The sequence below is a fragment of the Paramacrobiotus metropolitanus genome, unplaced genomic scaffold, assembly GCF_019649055.1.
Source record: "Paramacrobiotus metropolitanus isolate TYO unplaced genomic scaffold, Prichtersi_v1.0 Parri_scaffold0000169, whole genome shotgun sequence".
Lineage (NCBI taxonomy): Eukaryota > Metazoa > Tardigrada > Eutardigrada > Parachela > Macrobiotidae > Paramacrobiotus > Paramacrobiotus metropolitanus.
This window is the reverse complement of record NW_026570389.1, coordinates 62,312-78,399: the sequence shown is the minus strand read 5'-3', so window position 1 is coordinate 78,399 and position 16,088 is coordinate 62,312. Positions and strand designations below refer to the sequence as shown.

Sequence of the window (16,088 nt, the reverse complement as noted above, 5' to 3'; positions counted from 1 at the left end):
CCGGATTCAGAATATACTTAAACGTTTATACATTGCGTTGCAAATGCTCATTTTAGCCGAATTGCCGAAGTAATGATTAGTCAGACTGTCATGCTGCTGCTTAATTTTACCGCTTAATTGTACAGTGAGCAATAAAAACTGGTAATCATGTAACAATTAATGACACGGCTGAAAACGTGAAATCGTGTGAATGCGAGAAACCAGAATCAATTCAGCAGACCCGCTAGCGGGTGTTACTGTTTCCGAGCAGCTGTGAAAATGCATTAATTTGATAATAATTTTCATTTAGAAGAAATGCGCCTGCAGCAAAACCGGCAAGTCTAATTCAGTCGGCGTCCGGGAACTGCGGCGCACTACTTGTCAGTTGTCTCTGCTTACTTGATTCGGTCTTAACCGGCGCTCTAGTTATTACTGGCGTCTACACAAAAATTATAGAAAATCCAGCGTAAAAACATTAACGGCCAAGATGGGACTGTCCGGACTATTGCTGATCGTTGCGTGTTTCCTCGGATGCTCGGTACGTAGCGCAAATTCTGAGCCGATGATATCCGCGTGTTCTTGATGAAATTCTTGGGAGCAGGCAGTTGCGGACGCAGAGAAGGCAAGCGGTCCCGTGACAACAGCGCTGATTCCGGACGGTCGGTCGCACACGATAAAGTGTCCGAAAGTGCCGGTGCCGGTGTCCGGCGGGTGTCCGGGCGCTAAGCAGAAAGCCAGCGCGTCCAAGACGGAGATGGTGCAGCAGGAGATCCAACTGCTCAGCGCCTCGTACTGGCTGCCCGAAACAGCACCAACATACTGTCTGTACGCCTACGCGCTGACCCAGCTGCAGAAGACGTGCAAGGACGGCGCGGCGCAGTGCACGTTCACGGCGCAGGATCCGTCCCCGGATCAGGGCTGCACGGGCAAGGCGCTGCTCGTCAGATACGCCTGTGTCACGCCGGCGCCCGAGCCTACCGGTATGTAAACAAACAAAACAAATAAACGAATAAATAATTAAACATAAATAGATGAATAAAATTAAACAGAAAATAAAAATAATAAGTAATAAAATGCAATATAAAAAAATAAACAACAAGTTGTCGAGTTACGCCTGCCGTTTTGAAATAAGCCGGTTAATTAACTGCAGGCGCAATCAACTGCCAGATCCTAGTCAACAACATGATCGACGATTAGTCTGCAAGCGCCCTTCCGCTGCGATTCACAACGGCTGTGGCGGCTCGTTTCCTGTGTGGTTGCTCTCAGATTTTGATTGTTAATATTCTTATTTAAGTTTATGTAAAAGGTCACCGTTTTACCATGGGGAACAATTTCCTGCCGCCACGAAGGGATTAAAAAAAGGGGCAAGTGCTTTTATCGTTATTTTTCTTATATTTCTGTAACCCGGGAAATTCTGCATAAACTTGTTGAACACGGAACCGTGAAGCAGCAATAACGGCGCGTCAACAGACAAGCCGAGAGATCACGGCGCATTCAACAGCTGTTAATGCGCGCGCGGTATTGTGTGGATGTTGTAATAGTTCTCCACGCGGCGTAACGTATAACTCCGATCGCTATGCATCTTGTCACGATGGCTGCGTGGTACCTCGGCGCACTTAATCCGCTTTCCATTGTCCATGCCGCTCGAGTAGCCGCGTTATTACCGGGTGAGAGCAGAAAGAGACTGCCGAATCTAGGTTGAATGCAGGGAATTATTAGCCACGCAAATTTCACCGGCAATCTAATCATGCACTGCTCTAATGCCGCGTATGCGTCAAACGGACAAAAAAGCTCACAAGCTGCAATCAGCATCTCACTGTCACTAGTCATAATCAATACTAAGGCAAAACGCTGTAGGCTGGCTTTTTTGCATGCGCTACTCATATTGCATGTGCAGTGAGCATAATTGTAACGCACACCTCGCTATTAAATCCCATAATTACAGCACTTGAAGGAAGTAATTACACAGCTGCAGAAAATAACGGCTACACAGTAACAGCAGCAATTAATGTACACCAAAACCGGCTACTACCGGTCACCAACGAATGATGATGTTTGTACAACAACATTTTATTGGTAAGAAACGAAGATGGATCGTGAACAAATAAGTCCGAGCCGCGTAGTACCTGGTAATCCGGCGAAGTGGTCTCGTAATCGCGGGGATTACTCGCCGCTTAAAACAACCCCGATGACAGGTTTCCACGCCAACTACCGCGACGCATCTACACCGGAGCCGGATTTCGCTGTGGTCAGTGGCAGTGCTCGCTTGGCTGCAAAGCAACCGACCTTTTCATCGTTATGAATCATCGAAACTATTTTTTTCGCATCGGTTATTAAGCTGGCGATTTTTATTCGATCGGCTGATTTGTTATTCCGTTATATTTAACAGTGATTTAAAATTCGCTTGTTGGTAAAAACGATGGACGAGCGGGTAATTTTTCACGTTTTTTTAAATTTCTCCGCGCCGTAACCACTCAGCTGGTGCGTGCTCAGTCATCGTCGCACAGTGGCTGACCACTTGAGCAGCTTGACAACAGTGGCGGCTATTATGCCGGCGTCCATCGCGTTGTTGACTCAAGCTCACGCCTCTTGTCGCTCCATTCAAACGCCGGCGTTTTGTAGCTTGTAGCTAACCGTTTCGCACTGCTGTTTAACTGTAGAAAGTTAGAAACTGGCTGGCAATAAGCGACGACGCCTCATTGTCGGCAAGTGATGCTCCGCAATCTGATTTTCTACAACCGGTGATTAATTGCTGTCAAACAACCAGATTACATCACGTAAACGATTGTTAAGCGTGAAGCGTTAGCGTCGTACAAGGCCTTAACTGACCTCCACTCGTACGCCGCATCCGGCCTGCACCGGCTATTTCAGCGCATCTTCATCGTATGTATGTACAGCAGCGTGGCTGATCCGCTTTCCACTGGTCAGTTCAGTTGAGTGCGGCTTTACGCCCGCCCACTCATTCACCGCCGCATGCAGCAGCCGTACGTACTGACCACTCGTACAGCGCGCAACAGTGCCAGTGGAATCGATCAGCGGTCTGTCTGTGCCAGTTTAACTGCATACTCATTGACGTGATACAGATTCTGTCTGTTCGCTGTGCTTTCGTTCCCGATGCGAGTGCGCTCGCCGGTTGATGATAATATTCTGCCCAGACGAGTGCCTTCATTCCGTCACTCATTCAACGCCGTAATAATCCTCCTGCACAACATGAACAGGCACTGAAAAGCGCAAACAGCTGGCGTTTTCTAACAGATATTCTTCTCATATTTTGCCCATGCAATCCGGCGGATTTCGTCTCTCCATGATGCCCATTCCCGGGGGATTTCCAGCGCTGATTATCTGTCAGGATGCGCACGTATAAAGGGATTGCGGATAATTTAATTGCCTCTCATCTGAACACCAGGATTATTGCCCTGATCTGCGCGGGTAAGCTCCAGCGTTTATCGCGTTTTCCCTATTTTATCAAGTCTAGCTTATCTATTCGATTTTTATTGGGTCCAAAACTATTTTAATTTTGTTAAAAATTATTTGATAAATTGCGCGACTGGTCGTTGGTTCCCTGTACGAAAAGAACAGGAACTGCGTTATCACACCGACCGAGGAATTTCAGAATTCGCTGGGCGCGCTCACATAGCGGCGCTCGTTGGGTGGTTTAATAACGCGGATGTTTGGTGATCCGCGCGCGGGAAAATGCTGCGCATGTTTATGTTGTGAGAAGCGAGAGTTCAATTGTGCTGTGTGATCTAGTTTGGGCAGTTGGACAATTGTGATTGTAACCGGTTGTAAACTGTCCGCGCTAGCACTGCCCGCATCATCAACGCGGCGCGTGCGCTGCTTTCCCGGTGATCCGCTCATCCGCTGTCACGCAGCTGAACAGCGAGTACGGATATTGCGCCATGCTGCTTTAACAACTGTCAATCAGGTTTTTTAATCGTCGTGTCGCGGTTTTTGTTTCCAACTGGTTGGTTGGCAGTTTTTAACGACGCTACTCGATTATTATGGAAATTTAATAAGGAAGGACGAGAATGCCGATACATGCCGCTGATTAGCCGCGATGGCATCGCTGCTGATGGCCTTTGAACCACACACGCAGCGCTGCTGCAAATCTGCACTGGCAGAGATTATTCTTTTTTATGTCGCTCTCTCTCTGTCTCTCTCTTTCAGTGCGAATTTGTCCGAGCGCGCTGCGTCTCATTACAAATTTGTTGTTGTTGTTTACGATGACGGTTTTATTTTCCACTTACCTGTCAACTTTTCGCAGCGCATCAGCAAAAACATGCGGCGGAAAAAAATGAGGAATTAGTAATCGGATGCTTGTTCGTGTAATGCGCCATCAAATCATGCAATTTGCTTTTTATTCACGCATTTAACTTGCTTTTTATGGCTTCGTGTCAGTTTTGTATTTATCACTTTGGCCAAGCCTCAGAATTCCGAAATACACGTTTTATTAAATTTCTGTGCTTGGTAAAGCTTCTGGAATTTATTGAAATGAATATGTTTGCCAATTTTTTTATTTACTGAAATTAAGTTGCCATTTTTTAAATTACGGAAACTGATATTTTGAACATTTTTTTTTGGCTTGGACTGTCTTATAAATTCATAAGCGAATAATTTCTGCAGGTGCTCAGAATTATCAGACGCACGCTTTAACAAATTTTCGCGTGGTGCAGTTTCTGCAATTTGTTGAAAATATTTTTGCCGATTTTACTGAAATTAATATTTTGCCATTTTTTCCCTTTTCTTTCCAGTATTTGTGTTTGCATTTCTTTACACATTCGTCAGAGAACATTTTTGGGAAATGGATTGCATTTTTGCGGCGTTTGTTCTGCGTAAACTGAATTGTGGAATAAGTGGGCCAGGAAATCGCAACAATCCGTTGTCGAGCAATTATTTGCTAAGAAATGTGTTTGGTGGCCGGTGAATGGCCGGCGCAGTGCTCCTTGCGCTGGAAGAAAGCGCCAGGAAGTGCGAGACAATTCGGTGAACGTCTTGCGGCAAGTGTCGATTTTTGGCGATTTAATTCTCGGGAGTCGTTCCACTGTTCCGCATGGCGTGTCATCGAACCGGTCAAAATGGATACACTGACAGCCGTTAATGGGAAGACTGTTTGTAGGCTATATACTCTGTAATATCGATCGGTTTGTAGATTTTTCTTTCCTGCTAAGTGAATTAGCTGGACGAGCATGTCGCGGAAGAATAGCGCGTGTTTCCGGTGCGATCGTTGTCGGGCCGGCAATTACGGTATTCGTTATGCGTAATATCGGTTGTGCGCGCGCCACTGCATCCATAATTATGTTATGAGAACGGACAAAAAACGACACTATTCTGATTCGGATTGCCGGCAGAGAAAATGCAGGTTAATTTGGCAAGAATGGCAAAAATCAGCGCAGCGGTTATGCGCTTTTTGTTCGTATCCGTCGATCTTATTCGGCGTTTCTTTTCATCCGCACGCGAACGATGATTTGAAAGAAGTCGGTTGTGTTAATTAGCGCATCACCGGCGTTTTTATTCCGAATAATAATTCATACATAATCGCTTTGTTGCGGATTTGTTGCGTCAATAAAATGTGTAAAATCCGCAATAGATATTTTTGGAAAAATATATTTGTCCATGTATGGCGAAGCGTGTCGTCATATGTTGAATTTCCGGTGCTGTGGCGATTAATCAGCTGCGCCGTGACAGTGGTCACGTCTCCATCCGCGGAATGAGATGATCGGTTGCGCGCTGAGAAGTTCAATCCAGCGGATATTTATACAGAGCATTATGTCCGCGATGCGACAAAATTACCGCACTTGCAGCACAGACAAACACATCCTGCCTAATCAGTAATCACAGCCGGGACCATAACTAATAAAATAAGCAGCAGCGCTGGCGTCGTCGCAGCTCCCCAATGTCAGTAGCCCCGGTTTACCTTGAGTTTGGCGTTGCTGTGATTTTTGACGTGTCCGCCAGGTCGCTGATTACCCGCTATTAATACCCCCACGTCAATTAATCCCCTATCCACCAACCGGTTTATTTTTTCCGTTTTTCTAACTTACCCAACATTTTTTCTAAATTTTTCTGTGGACGGCAATTTTTTTAGAATTTTTTGATATGTTTGTTTAAGAATTTTCAACAATTTCTGAAAAATTTTGTTAAAACAACATTTTTTTAAGAATTTTGTAAGAACAAACAACCGTTTTTACCGTTTTAATTAAAATTTTTTAAGAATTCCAACAGTTTCCAAGAGTTTTATTAAGGCAGCATTTTTTGAGAATTTTTCAGCTGCAAGTTTTTAAGGATTTCTACGTTTTCTTTAAAAATTTGTTAAGGCTACGATTTTTAAGAATTTGTTAAGAATTTTTTTATAGCAATTCTTTAAGAACTGCTGCAATTTTTTAAGAATTTTGTTTTGGTCAAATGCAAATGGGAAAACCGTAAGAAACACTGTTTGTACAACGCAACTGCAGTCCAAGTGCGTTATGCCGGGCGAAATATGAAATGCGGAGCATATTGCTTGGCTGCTTGATCGCTTGACATAGATACGGTTACGCCACTCTGCGCTTCTTATCGTTTTATTTGATTTGCAAAAATCAATATCATCCGCGCCGCTGCGATGCGATGCGGCGATGCTGCGATCGCTCAAGTACGGGCCACCCCGCTAATAAATGCGCCTGACCTATTTATTTGCACAATCAAACTTTCTGATCGGATTACCATTTAAGAAATGCCCACTTAACGTCGAGCATCCCCACTTGTCTTACCTAACCGTCTTCACCGTTTCAGCACAAATCGCGCAGGGAATTCTAATTTTTTTCCTTATATTTTTCCTTCGTTTTAATATTTTTGTTTATTTAAATTTGCATTTTGCTGTCGTTTATTTATAAATTAAAAAATACAAAATTTCTATTCTACGCTTCGAAAATAAATATTCAAAAGTAAGTATAAAAATGCCGGTGTCGTGAAATGACCGCCGCGGGGCGCCAGCTGCATCTGGACAGGAAACGCCGGTTGATTCGCGAAATAAACAGCTCCGTGATTCTCAAATAAAAATCAAATTTAAATAAATAATGAAGTAGGCCATGCTCGCCGGGCACGGCGCACTTTGGAGCCGGCATTCAAATATTTATTGGCCCATCGGTTTTCGAACAAAGAAAAAGAAGAGCGGTTTATTTTTTTGTGGGTTGGAAATCAGAGCGGATTAATAATTACACGTACAGATATTGCCGCTTGTTGTATCCTTTCTGTGCGTGACTGCCCGCTGTGTTCTGTTAAGCCATTTACGAGGTGTTTCGCAGTGGGATGCGGTGATCAGCGCCGTCATAAAAACGCCGGCTATTAACGCTCTCGCTGGCACAATTATGATTACTGCGATTTTACCGCAACCGGCGCTTTGAGACAATTGCGCAGCGATTAGCCGCAACCGGTGTTAATCGATTATTTGCACAACGCCGCATTGATACGATTTTTCGGGAGAATAAAGAGCGCGGGGCTGCGCATCTTAACCCGGTTCGCGCGAGATCTCGCGAGACAATCAGCAAGAATTACGTGCGCTGACCGCGTTATGCTTCTGCTGAGGTTGTTCTTTATTAATGTCAGATGCATATTGCGTCGACGTGAATTGGTCGGCGCTGCTGATGAGGCACTACACGAGTGTGTAGTAATCATTCCCTAAATAATTCTTACCAATCACACCGTTTCTCGAGAGGCTGCTGTGTTGCGGTGCGTGACGGGCTTTTATGCTGTGTCAGTTGCTTCTCAGGTGTTCAATGAGAAAAACACTTGGACAAATTCGGCAACACTGCGTCTGACCAACCACTAACTACGCTGGCGGTTGGAAAAATACCGAATTATTTCATGGTTCATGTCGTTTTCAAAATGCCGGTTGCCAAGTTAAAAAAATACAATTACAAAATCAAAAAATAAAAGCGGAAACATACTCGTAAAAATCAGTCAGAATTTATTCACATCGTTTTCCAAATGCCAAATGCCGGTTATGAAGTCAAAGAAAAATGAAATTATAAAATAAATTGTAAAAATTAATCGGCAATTATTTCGAGATTTTAATTTTTTCAAAATGCCGGTTAATTAGAAATTATTTCCCGGTTTAGTCTTAATAAAATGCCGGTTGGGAAGAAAATTAAGGAAATAAAAATATAAAATCATAGAATTAATCGAAATATTTTTGCAGGCATTTTCGGAATGCTAACGGTATTTTTGTCCACAGTTTGGGCGGGATTGGGAGGATGGTCCCTGTGCGTGGCCGGGGCGGCGGCCGTCCGGAGCGCCGCCTGCCCGCCGCTGCTGCCCCCGCCCAACGCCTTCATCAGCCTGTCGGACGCCGGTGAGGCCCCGCTGGCCCGCTACGTCTGCCTGCCGGGCTACGAGTTGTTCGGCGCCGCGGAGCGGCAGTGTCGGAGCGGGCGCTGGCTGGGCCAGCGCCCCGCCTGCGCCATCAACATCGCCATCCGCCAGCCCGCCAAACAGACCTCCAACGCCACCGAGTTCACCGCGCCGCTCAACCGCGCCACCGGCCCCAAACAGGCCTACGAGGTACGGACACCACTTCCGGTCACTCCGGGATTTTTTTATTTAATTTTATGTTCGCATTTATTTTTATCTAATTTTTTCTTAATATATTTCAATTGCAGTAATTTTCTGTTTAATTGTTTCTTGATTAATTTTCATTACAGTTTTTTTTATTTAATTTCTTGCTAATTTGCAGGAATTTTTTTTGTTTAATTTTTTTATTAATGTCTAGTAATTTTTTAATTGATTTGTAATGAACGAACAGGCGGCGGCGTATTTGGCGGTGGACGGGACGCGGATTTATTGCTCAAGCACTTTAACGGAGAGCCAGCCTGTGTGGAGCGTGCAGCTGGCGCGGGACTACCCCGTCGTGGCCGTCAAGCTCTACACTGACACATCCACAGGTACTTCTATCTAATTTAATCTTCATAATAATTAGCCAAACATGTGGGTCATCCGGCGCATAATGCTGTTGTTGCCGGGCAAACATAACTGTGTGGACGAGTGGGCTGTCAGCCGGTAAGGTTATGAGAACGGCCGGGCCGGCGTTTCGGTAATTAGTGCATTTCCCATGCACTCCACAGACGTAGACCGGCTCGCCGTGCGGATCGTTATTGGGATTGTGCAATCGGCATCGCTGACGGTTAGATCATCGCTGAGAGCGTCTTGAATCAACAGTGCACATGCAGAGTGCATTCTCAATTAGGTGGACGCGGTGCCGGCGTCTCCAGGGTCCGATAGTGGAGCTCTCGTCGAGAAACGCATTAACTCTTCATTGCGCAAGACGCACGCCGCTTTTATTATTTTTTCGGCAGTCAACAAAATAAAAAATAGAATAATATAAAGAAATAACCTAAAAGCAATGCTTTCTTATTTTATTGCAACCAGGAAAATGAATTTCAGAAAATAAATTCAGAAAATAATATAAAGAAATAAATTAAAATTAAAAATTAATGAGCGTTTTTTTTCTCGGTGGAAGATTAATCGGCGTCCGCTGCGTTAGTCAGAGTCTTGGAGATGGTTGTGAAAGTGAATCCCGGAAGTACTCAGCGGTGAACTTGCCTTAACAGTCATTTGGCCGCGCGCCGGCCAAGGTTTCGAAAATAGTTGCGGCTCTGACGAACGCAAGATGAAATCGGATCCTTCCGGTCGTCGTTGAAGAGCATTTCTTCCCGACGAAACAGCGGTAGCGTTTAATTGGCCGCTGATGATTTTGCCAGTGATGTCCGCCGCGTTGCGACAGACAGTGACATTGAGGCTGCTGGCACTGTAATTTACGCTAATGCCTGTCACAACTCCATCACTGTAAACGCTGTAATTACCGCGCCAGTTTTAACTACAATTTATTGCCAGCTATTCAAGCCGGTCTACATATACACACGCCACAGCGCCTAATTTCCACCGAATGAACACGCCAAATTACCGTTTTATGATTATTTTTGCAAGTGCTTTTTAATTCATATTAAGTGGGCTTTTAGCCAACAGTTGACCTCGTAAAAGTGGCAATGGAGAAAAGTATATGAGCAAATTAGTGAAGAGCGTGAACAGACCGGGTCACTCACTCACTTCTTCGAAGAACAAATACAACAAACAAATTATTGCCGGTCGCGCTGATTGTGAGATGCAGCTAAACAGAGCGGAAGTGAGGGAAAAGCGCGTTCTGCGCTAAGAGGGAAGAACAGCGTTGACGTTATAGTGGCGTCGCGTAAGGACGCGCGTTGTGTCGACTGGGAAGTGCGTGATTGCGGCGTATGCACAAGTGGCCCTCGATGCGTCCGTTATCTATATGGAAAGTGACCAGCACGACGGCGCTCGATGCGCTAATGTGTTGTGTGTTGCGGCGGCAGATCTCAGCGACCTGGAAGTGGCCGTTGTCGGCGGAGCGGCCGACGCCGGCGCCGGCGGAATAATCTGGAGGAGAAGACGGCCTGCGTCCTGGCCTCCGTGACCCCGGCGCCCGCCACCGACGAAGAAGGTGAGACGGGAAGAAAAACGCCGGTGCAGTCAATTGCCTACTCTCATTTTTAATTATCGTTATTTTATTTATCCAGCATTTATTTATCTAGGGTTTATTATGTATTTATTTACCTAGTATTTCTTGAGTATTTATGTAGTTACTGTGTACATATTTACCTAGTTTTTATTATAAATGTTTTATCAATCCATTATTGACGTATTTAGTACGTATTTATTTATTCGATATTTATTATGCTGTTTTGAATTATTTTTTTTATTGTGTATTTATTTTGTTGCAGCGGATGCGGCCAGCAAGAAAGAGCCGGCTTCGTCGATTTCCACTAATAAGCAGAACGTGATGTTGTTTAGCTGTGCCGGGAACGTTACCGGTCGGCAGGTGCTGATCAAGCGGCACACGTACGCCTCATTGCGCCTCTGCGAGGTCCAAGTCTTTTCCCAGGAAGGTCAGTCAAATTAATCAGTCAAATGGCCGGATTGTGTAAAGGCTCTTGCCACCAGCAAAAAACATTACGCTCATTTTTTCTCCTCGATTTATCGTCCTTGTAACCATCTGAGCGTAGACTGTTTTAACTGAATAAAGAATCTCTCTGGTCACGTTTACGGCATAAACGGCATCACTGTCTACCGAAATAAATTAACTAAATTAATTGTACATAATTACTCTGTTTTAATTGATAATGTGATTTATGTTTAATTATATTGTTATTAATTTTAAATGACTCGATTATTTTTTTATGTTTTTATTATTTTTGCTGATTATTATTGATTTTTTTTATTAATAATTTGTATTATTTGTAAGGCGTGGCGTGTCAGCACCCGGGGGCGCCGGCGAACGGCATCGTGAAGCTGTCGCAGGTGGAGTGGCCCTTCCCGCCCGGCACCGTGGCCGTCTACGAGTGCAACGCGGGTTTCCAGCGCATCCCCACCGACGCCAACTTCCACCGCACCTGCTTGATCAACGGCACCTGGGACACGCAGGAGCCCGTCTGCGGTGAGGCCCGCAAGCAGCACTTCTCGTTAAACGTTAATTAATCATTCCCTTAATTTAATTTAATTTAATTTAATTTAATTTAGTTTAACTTAATTGCATTGCAGTGACGAACGTGGCGCAGTTTAAGCTGGCGAAGCAGTCGTCCCTGTTCAGCCAGTACAACTACCCGGCCTGGCAGGCCGTCGACAACGACGCCACCTCCTGCGCCTGGACGCGCCGCGAGCGCACGTCCTGGCTGCAGATTGACCTTTTGAAGCCCTATAACATCCACGCCGTCTCCGTCCTTCTCGACAAGGAGCGGCTCTTCTGTAAGCGGTCTTCCCTTGACAATGACCACATGATTAATTAACTTTTTCATCTATGTATTTTGTATTTAATTTTACACGATTTTAGTTTATTTAATTTCACGCAGTTTAGAGAATTTATATTTATCAGTTTAACCTATAATTCACGTACTTAGTTAACTTTTATGAATTTTCACAATAACGATCTCTGTTAATTTTACACATTTATATTACAATTAAAATGCAATTAATTGTGATTAACTTTGGCAATTAATTCGATGAACTAATTTCAATTAGTAAATAAATGAAAATGCAAGGTTATGGTGGTTGTGAAGTGACCGTGGGTTGACCGATACTTGTGATTCGGCAGACCAATTCCACCGCAACGTGCTGATCAGCATCAGCAACCGGTCGGACGAGCAGCCGGCCAAGGCCGGCGTCAGCTCCAGCGGTAGTCCGCTGTCGCTGACCTTTCGCCGCAACCTGCAGAAGGACGTGGCGCCCGGCTCGGGCATCTTCTACCTGGACACGCCCACCGTCGGCCGCTACGTCACGCTGTCGGCGGTGGGCAGTGCCGACAAGTTCCTCGGCGTCTGTGACCTCCAGATCCTCGCCAGCGACGGTAAATGTCTTCTATTTATTTTTATTATAGTTTGTTTAATTATCTTCCTTTTTATTCTAATAAAAATTATTTTTATTAATATTTCATTTTAATTTAATTTTTATTAATGGACAGAGATGCCGGCGAGTCCGGACGTGTGCGGACTGCAGACGCCGGCGACGGCGGCCGGCTTCCTGCACAGCTTCAAGCGGCAGTGCTTGCAGACGGTGCGCTTCACGGCCACCAGTTGGGCCAACGCGGCCGTCTCCTGCCAGGACAACGGCGGCGCGCTGCTCGTCAACCCGGACTACGACACGACGCTCTTCCTCACCAACGTCCTGAGCAACCTCTACCGCTTCCACACCAGCGACGACCGCTACTGGATCGGCGCGCGCCGCAATGCAGACGACGACAAGTGGGTGTTTAGCGTGCGGAACAAGACGCTGCCAGTGGAGTCCACGTACTGGGCGCCGGGACGCCCGGCGCCGGATGTCGCGGCCGGGGAGGAGCGGTGCGCGGCGCTGGGCGGCCAGGGCGTCGGCAATTGGGCGTGGGCGGAGTATCGGTGCGATCAGGAAGCCAACTGGATTTGCGCTTACGGTCAGTCAGTTTAAACTGAATTTATTTAGTTAAATTCATCTGTTTTATTAAATTGTTATTCAGATGAATTTATCATAATAAATTAAATATAAATTAAATTCAGTCTGTAAATTAAATTAAAATTACAGCAATTAAACTCATCCATTTAAATAAATTTTTATTAAAATAAATTGATCAGATTAAATTCAGTGAATCAAATTAATATTTTAATAAATTAGGCCTATGCGAGTTAAAATAAAATTAATCCAGAAAAATAAAAAAATCATCCTCCGTCCGCAGACCAAATTAAATGAATTAACTTGCACAGGAGCGAAAGGTTGCGGTGACCCTCCGCAGCCGGAAGCCTCGGCGCTGTTAGTGGCCGACAAACTAGTGGGCGTCAACGGCTGGAAGGTGGGCGACCACGTGCAGTACGAGTGCGCGCCGGGGCACTTGTTGACCGGGTCGGCGGAGCGGCTGTGCCAGCCGGACGGGACGTGGAGTGGCCAGGACGCCGGCTGCCACTGTACGTGACACTGATCTTGCATTAGACACGGCGGCGCATTAATTCCAATCGTTGAACTTGTTGCAGATGTGTCGTGCGGGGAACCGGTGGCGCGCAGCCACTTACTCGTCGTCCTGCTCAACGGGACCGCCCACGTCGGCAGCCAGGCGGAGTATCGCTGCGCGGACGCCGGCGCGAAGCTAGTCGGCCGCAGTGTGGTGCAGTGCCAAGCCAGCGGCGTCTGGGAGACGGTGGACGCCGTGTGCGAGACGGGGTTCGCGCGGATCCCCGTGGAGGTCAACAGTCCGCTGCATCTGGATGACGGGATGGCTGTGGACGCGGACAACGCCAGCCACGTCTTCCCCGGGGATCTGGCCGCCGTGGGCGTCACGCCGGGCGCCGACGCCAAGGGAATCGGGGCGTCGGAGAACGCCATGGCTATCGGCGTCGGATTGGGCGTGGCGTTGGCGCTGCTGCTGTTGGTCGCCGTACTTATTTGCTGCGGACTGTAAGTGTGAATTTCTGCTGGTCAACCGACTCAATGATTGATGAACGTGCTTTGCAGCCGGTACCGTCGGAAGAGCCAGTCCGGCGCGTCAACCCCGCCGTCGACGAAGAAACGCGGGTCCCCGTACGGCACCCTGCGACGTCTCCAAGCCAGCCAGATCTCCTCGCCCATCGCCGTCCTGCAGTCGACCAACCCCACCAGCTGCTGCTCGCCCAGCCCCAAGACCTCGGAGACCTACGACACCCTCACCCCGCAGACGTCCCTCTCCGGCGGATCGGCGGTCAGCGAGGCGGCCTCCTCGGAGACGACCAACCGCGACAGCGCCACCTACCTCAAATCCACCCTGGGCAAGGCCAGTCTCAAGAAGCTGTACACGGGGACGCTGCGGGCTTTCAGCCTGGAGGAGGCGCCCAACCGCGAGCGGCCGCGCGTGCCCAAGCTGGTGATCAGCTCGCCCATCGAGTGCCGTAAGACGGTGGTGGTGGACGGCGGCCGCACCGCCACCGAGGTCATCTACGCGCAGCCCAAGAAGCCGGGCGGCGCGGGCGTGCCGGAGAACCACTACGAGTACCTGGAGACGGCGCGGGTGCACGGCGGCTACGGGAACCCGCTGGAGGCGGGGCTGACCGGCGAGTACGCCGACACGACGCTGCGGGGCGCGCTGAAGGACTACCTCCCGGAGGAGCTCTACGACGACGTCTCCGCCGCCATCCACAAGTGACCGCGCCGCAGTACCCCGCCGCCCATTCCGCGCCGCTGCCTTGGTGACCCGGCCTTTCCGCTCACGTAGTTTACTGCAGCATAGTCTTTTTTTGTGGTGTTTAAATCGATACTAATATCTTCAGCTTTTTTTATCGGTGTACAAATTTTTATGCACGATGTTTCATGTCGCTGTTGTGTTTTAATTGGAACGAGTAAAGCCAAGTGGTATCCGATAAAACAGTGCACCGAAAGAAGGTGCGAGGAATACACGGACAAACAAACACAAAAGGACGAACCGCAAAGGACAAAGTACAAAATCGAGGCGCGTCTGGTTTTTGCCGAAATACTAACGAAATTACAAAAAAACACTTGCGCTAACCGATAGCGACCCGCGCTAACCGATAGCGACCCTTGACGTGGAGTAAAACGGCGGTTACACGTCCGATTCCAGCAGTTGTGCTCTAACGACGACGGGACCTCAGAACAACCTGCAACTGCCCCGAGCCTGTAGATGGTGGTGGTGGCACATCGGGATCGTTGATCGTGTCATCAGCAGGGCCCGGCCATTCCCCATCCACTTCCAGTATCTCGGCAGCTGCAGGAGCTATCTTTTGTGGCTTAACATTAAGGCCCGCAATGAAATAATCCGGCAACAGATCCACTTTGTCCATATTCGCCATTATCATTGACCGACCTAACCCAGCAATTTTCCCCATCATTTGCTTGCCCACCTCCAGATTCCAGTATCCAGCGCGGTACTGAACCGGCTTAGGATCCTCCAGCTTTGCCAGCTGTCGTTTCGTCAGCTCTGCACCGTCACACGAAACGATGCGGTACACGATCCTTTTGGCGATATCCATCTGCCAGATGGTGCAGTGCGGGCCGACGGAGGAGGAACCCCAAAGTTCCGTCCACCCGTAGCTAATCATCTGGTTCCGCATGTCCTTGTTCCGAAAGCGATCGAGCAGCTGCTCCCCGGCGGCTCGACGTCTGCATTCGTACTGCAACATGTCTTGAGGTGTGCATCCCGTGGGTGACAAACTGTCTTTCACTAGGACTTTTCCGGCTTTCGACTCGTGTATCCATGTCGGGATGGATTCCGCTTGCTGCTCGGCTCCGTGAGGAGACACCACGATGCACACGTCCCTAGTTTCTACGGTTACAAACGACATGCAGTTCTGTGCGAAAGTGAAGGTGATGTAATTGTCGCGGTTTCCAATGATTTTCGCTTACTGTAGTCATCGGGTCCAAGATGGTGCTGGGCAGACGTGGAAATAATTGCACGCGACCCGGGTCCATAGTCCTTCTGGGCGAACTTTCCAAAATAGTTCAGAAAATAACTGTTCGTATAGAGTTCGCGGGACTCTGTCTTCATGTTCTTCAAAAACGGCGATGAGCTTTCCGGGGCACTCAGCTCACAATCAGCCTGCAAGGAGTTTCTGTCAAACGGT

At 47.5% G+C, this 16,088-nt stretch overlaps 2 protein-coding genes across 2 annotated transcripts; both read left to right on the top strand.

The window, feature by feature from the left end:
* Positions 1-358: 358 nt before the first annotated feature.
* LOC129600280 (uncharacterized) lies at positions 359-1,531 on the top strand. The gene is made up of 3 exons (XM_055498757.1): positions 359-517; positions 581-959; positions 1,130-1,531. The coding sequence occupies exons 1-3, from the start codon at positions 467-469 to the stop codon at positions 1,174-1,176; spliced, it is 477 nt and encodes a 158-aa protein (XP_055354732.1). The 5' UTR covers positions 359-466; the 3' UTR covers positions 1,177-1,531.
* Positions 1,532-3,020: 1,489 nt separating this feature from the next.
* LOC129600283 (uncharacterized) lies at positions 3,021-14,866 on the top strand. The gene is made up of 12 exons (XM_055498760.1): positions 3,021-3,408; positions 8,189-8,514; positions 8,756-8,894; positions 10,338-10,391; positions 10,746-10,910; positions 11,267-11,458; positions 11,563-11,766; positions 12,113-12,364; positions 12,479-12,943; positions 13,251-13,448; positions 13,515-13,935; positions 13,993-14,866. Exons 1-12 carry the CDS (start codon positions 3,330-3,332, stop codon positions 14,654-14,656), a joined length of 3,159 nt encoding a protein of 1,052 aa, XP_055354735.1. The 5' UTR covers positions 3,021-3,329; the 3' UTR covers positions 14,657-14,866.
* Positions 14,867-16,088: the final 1,222 nt, after the last annotated feature.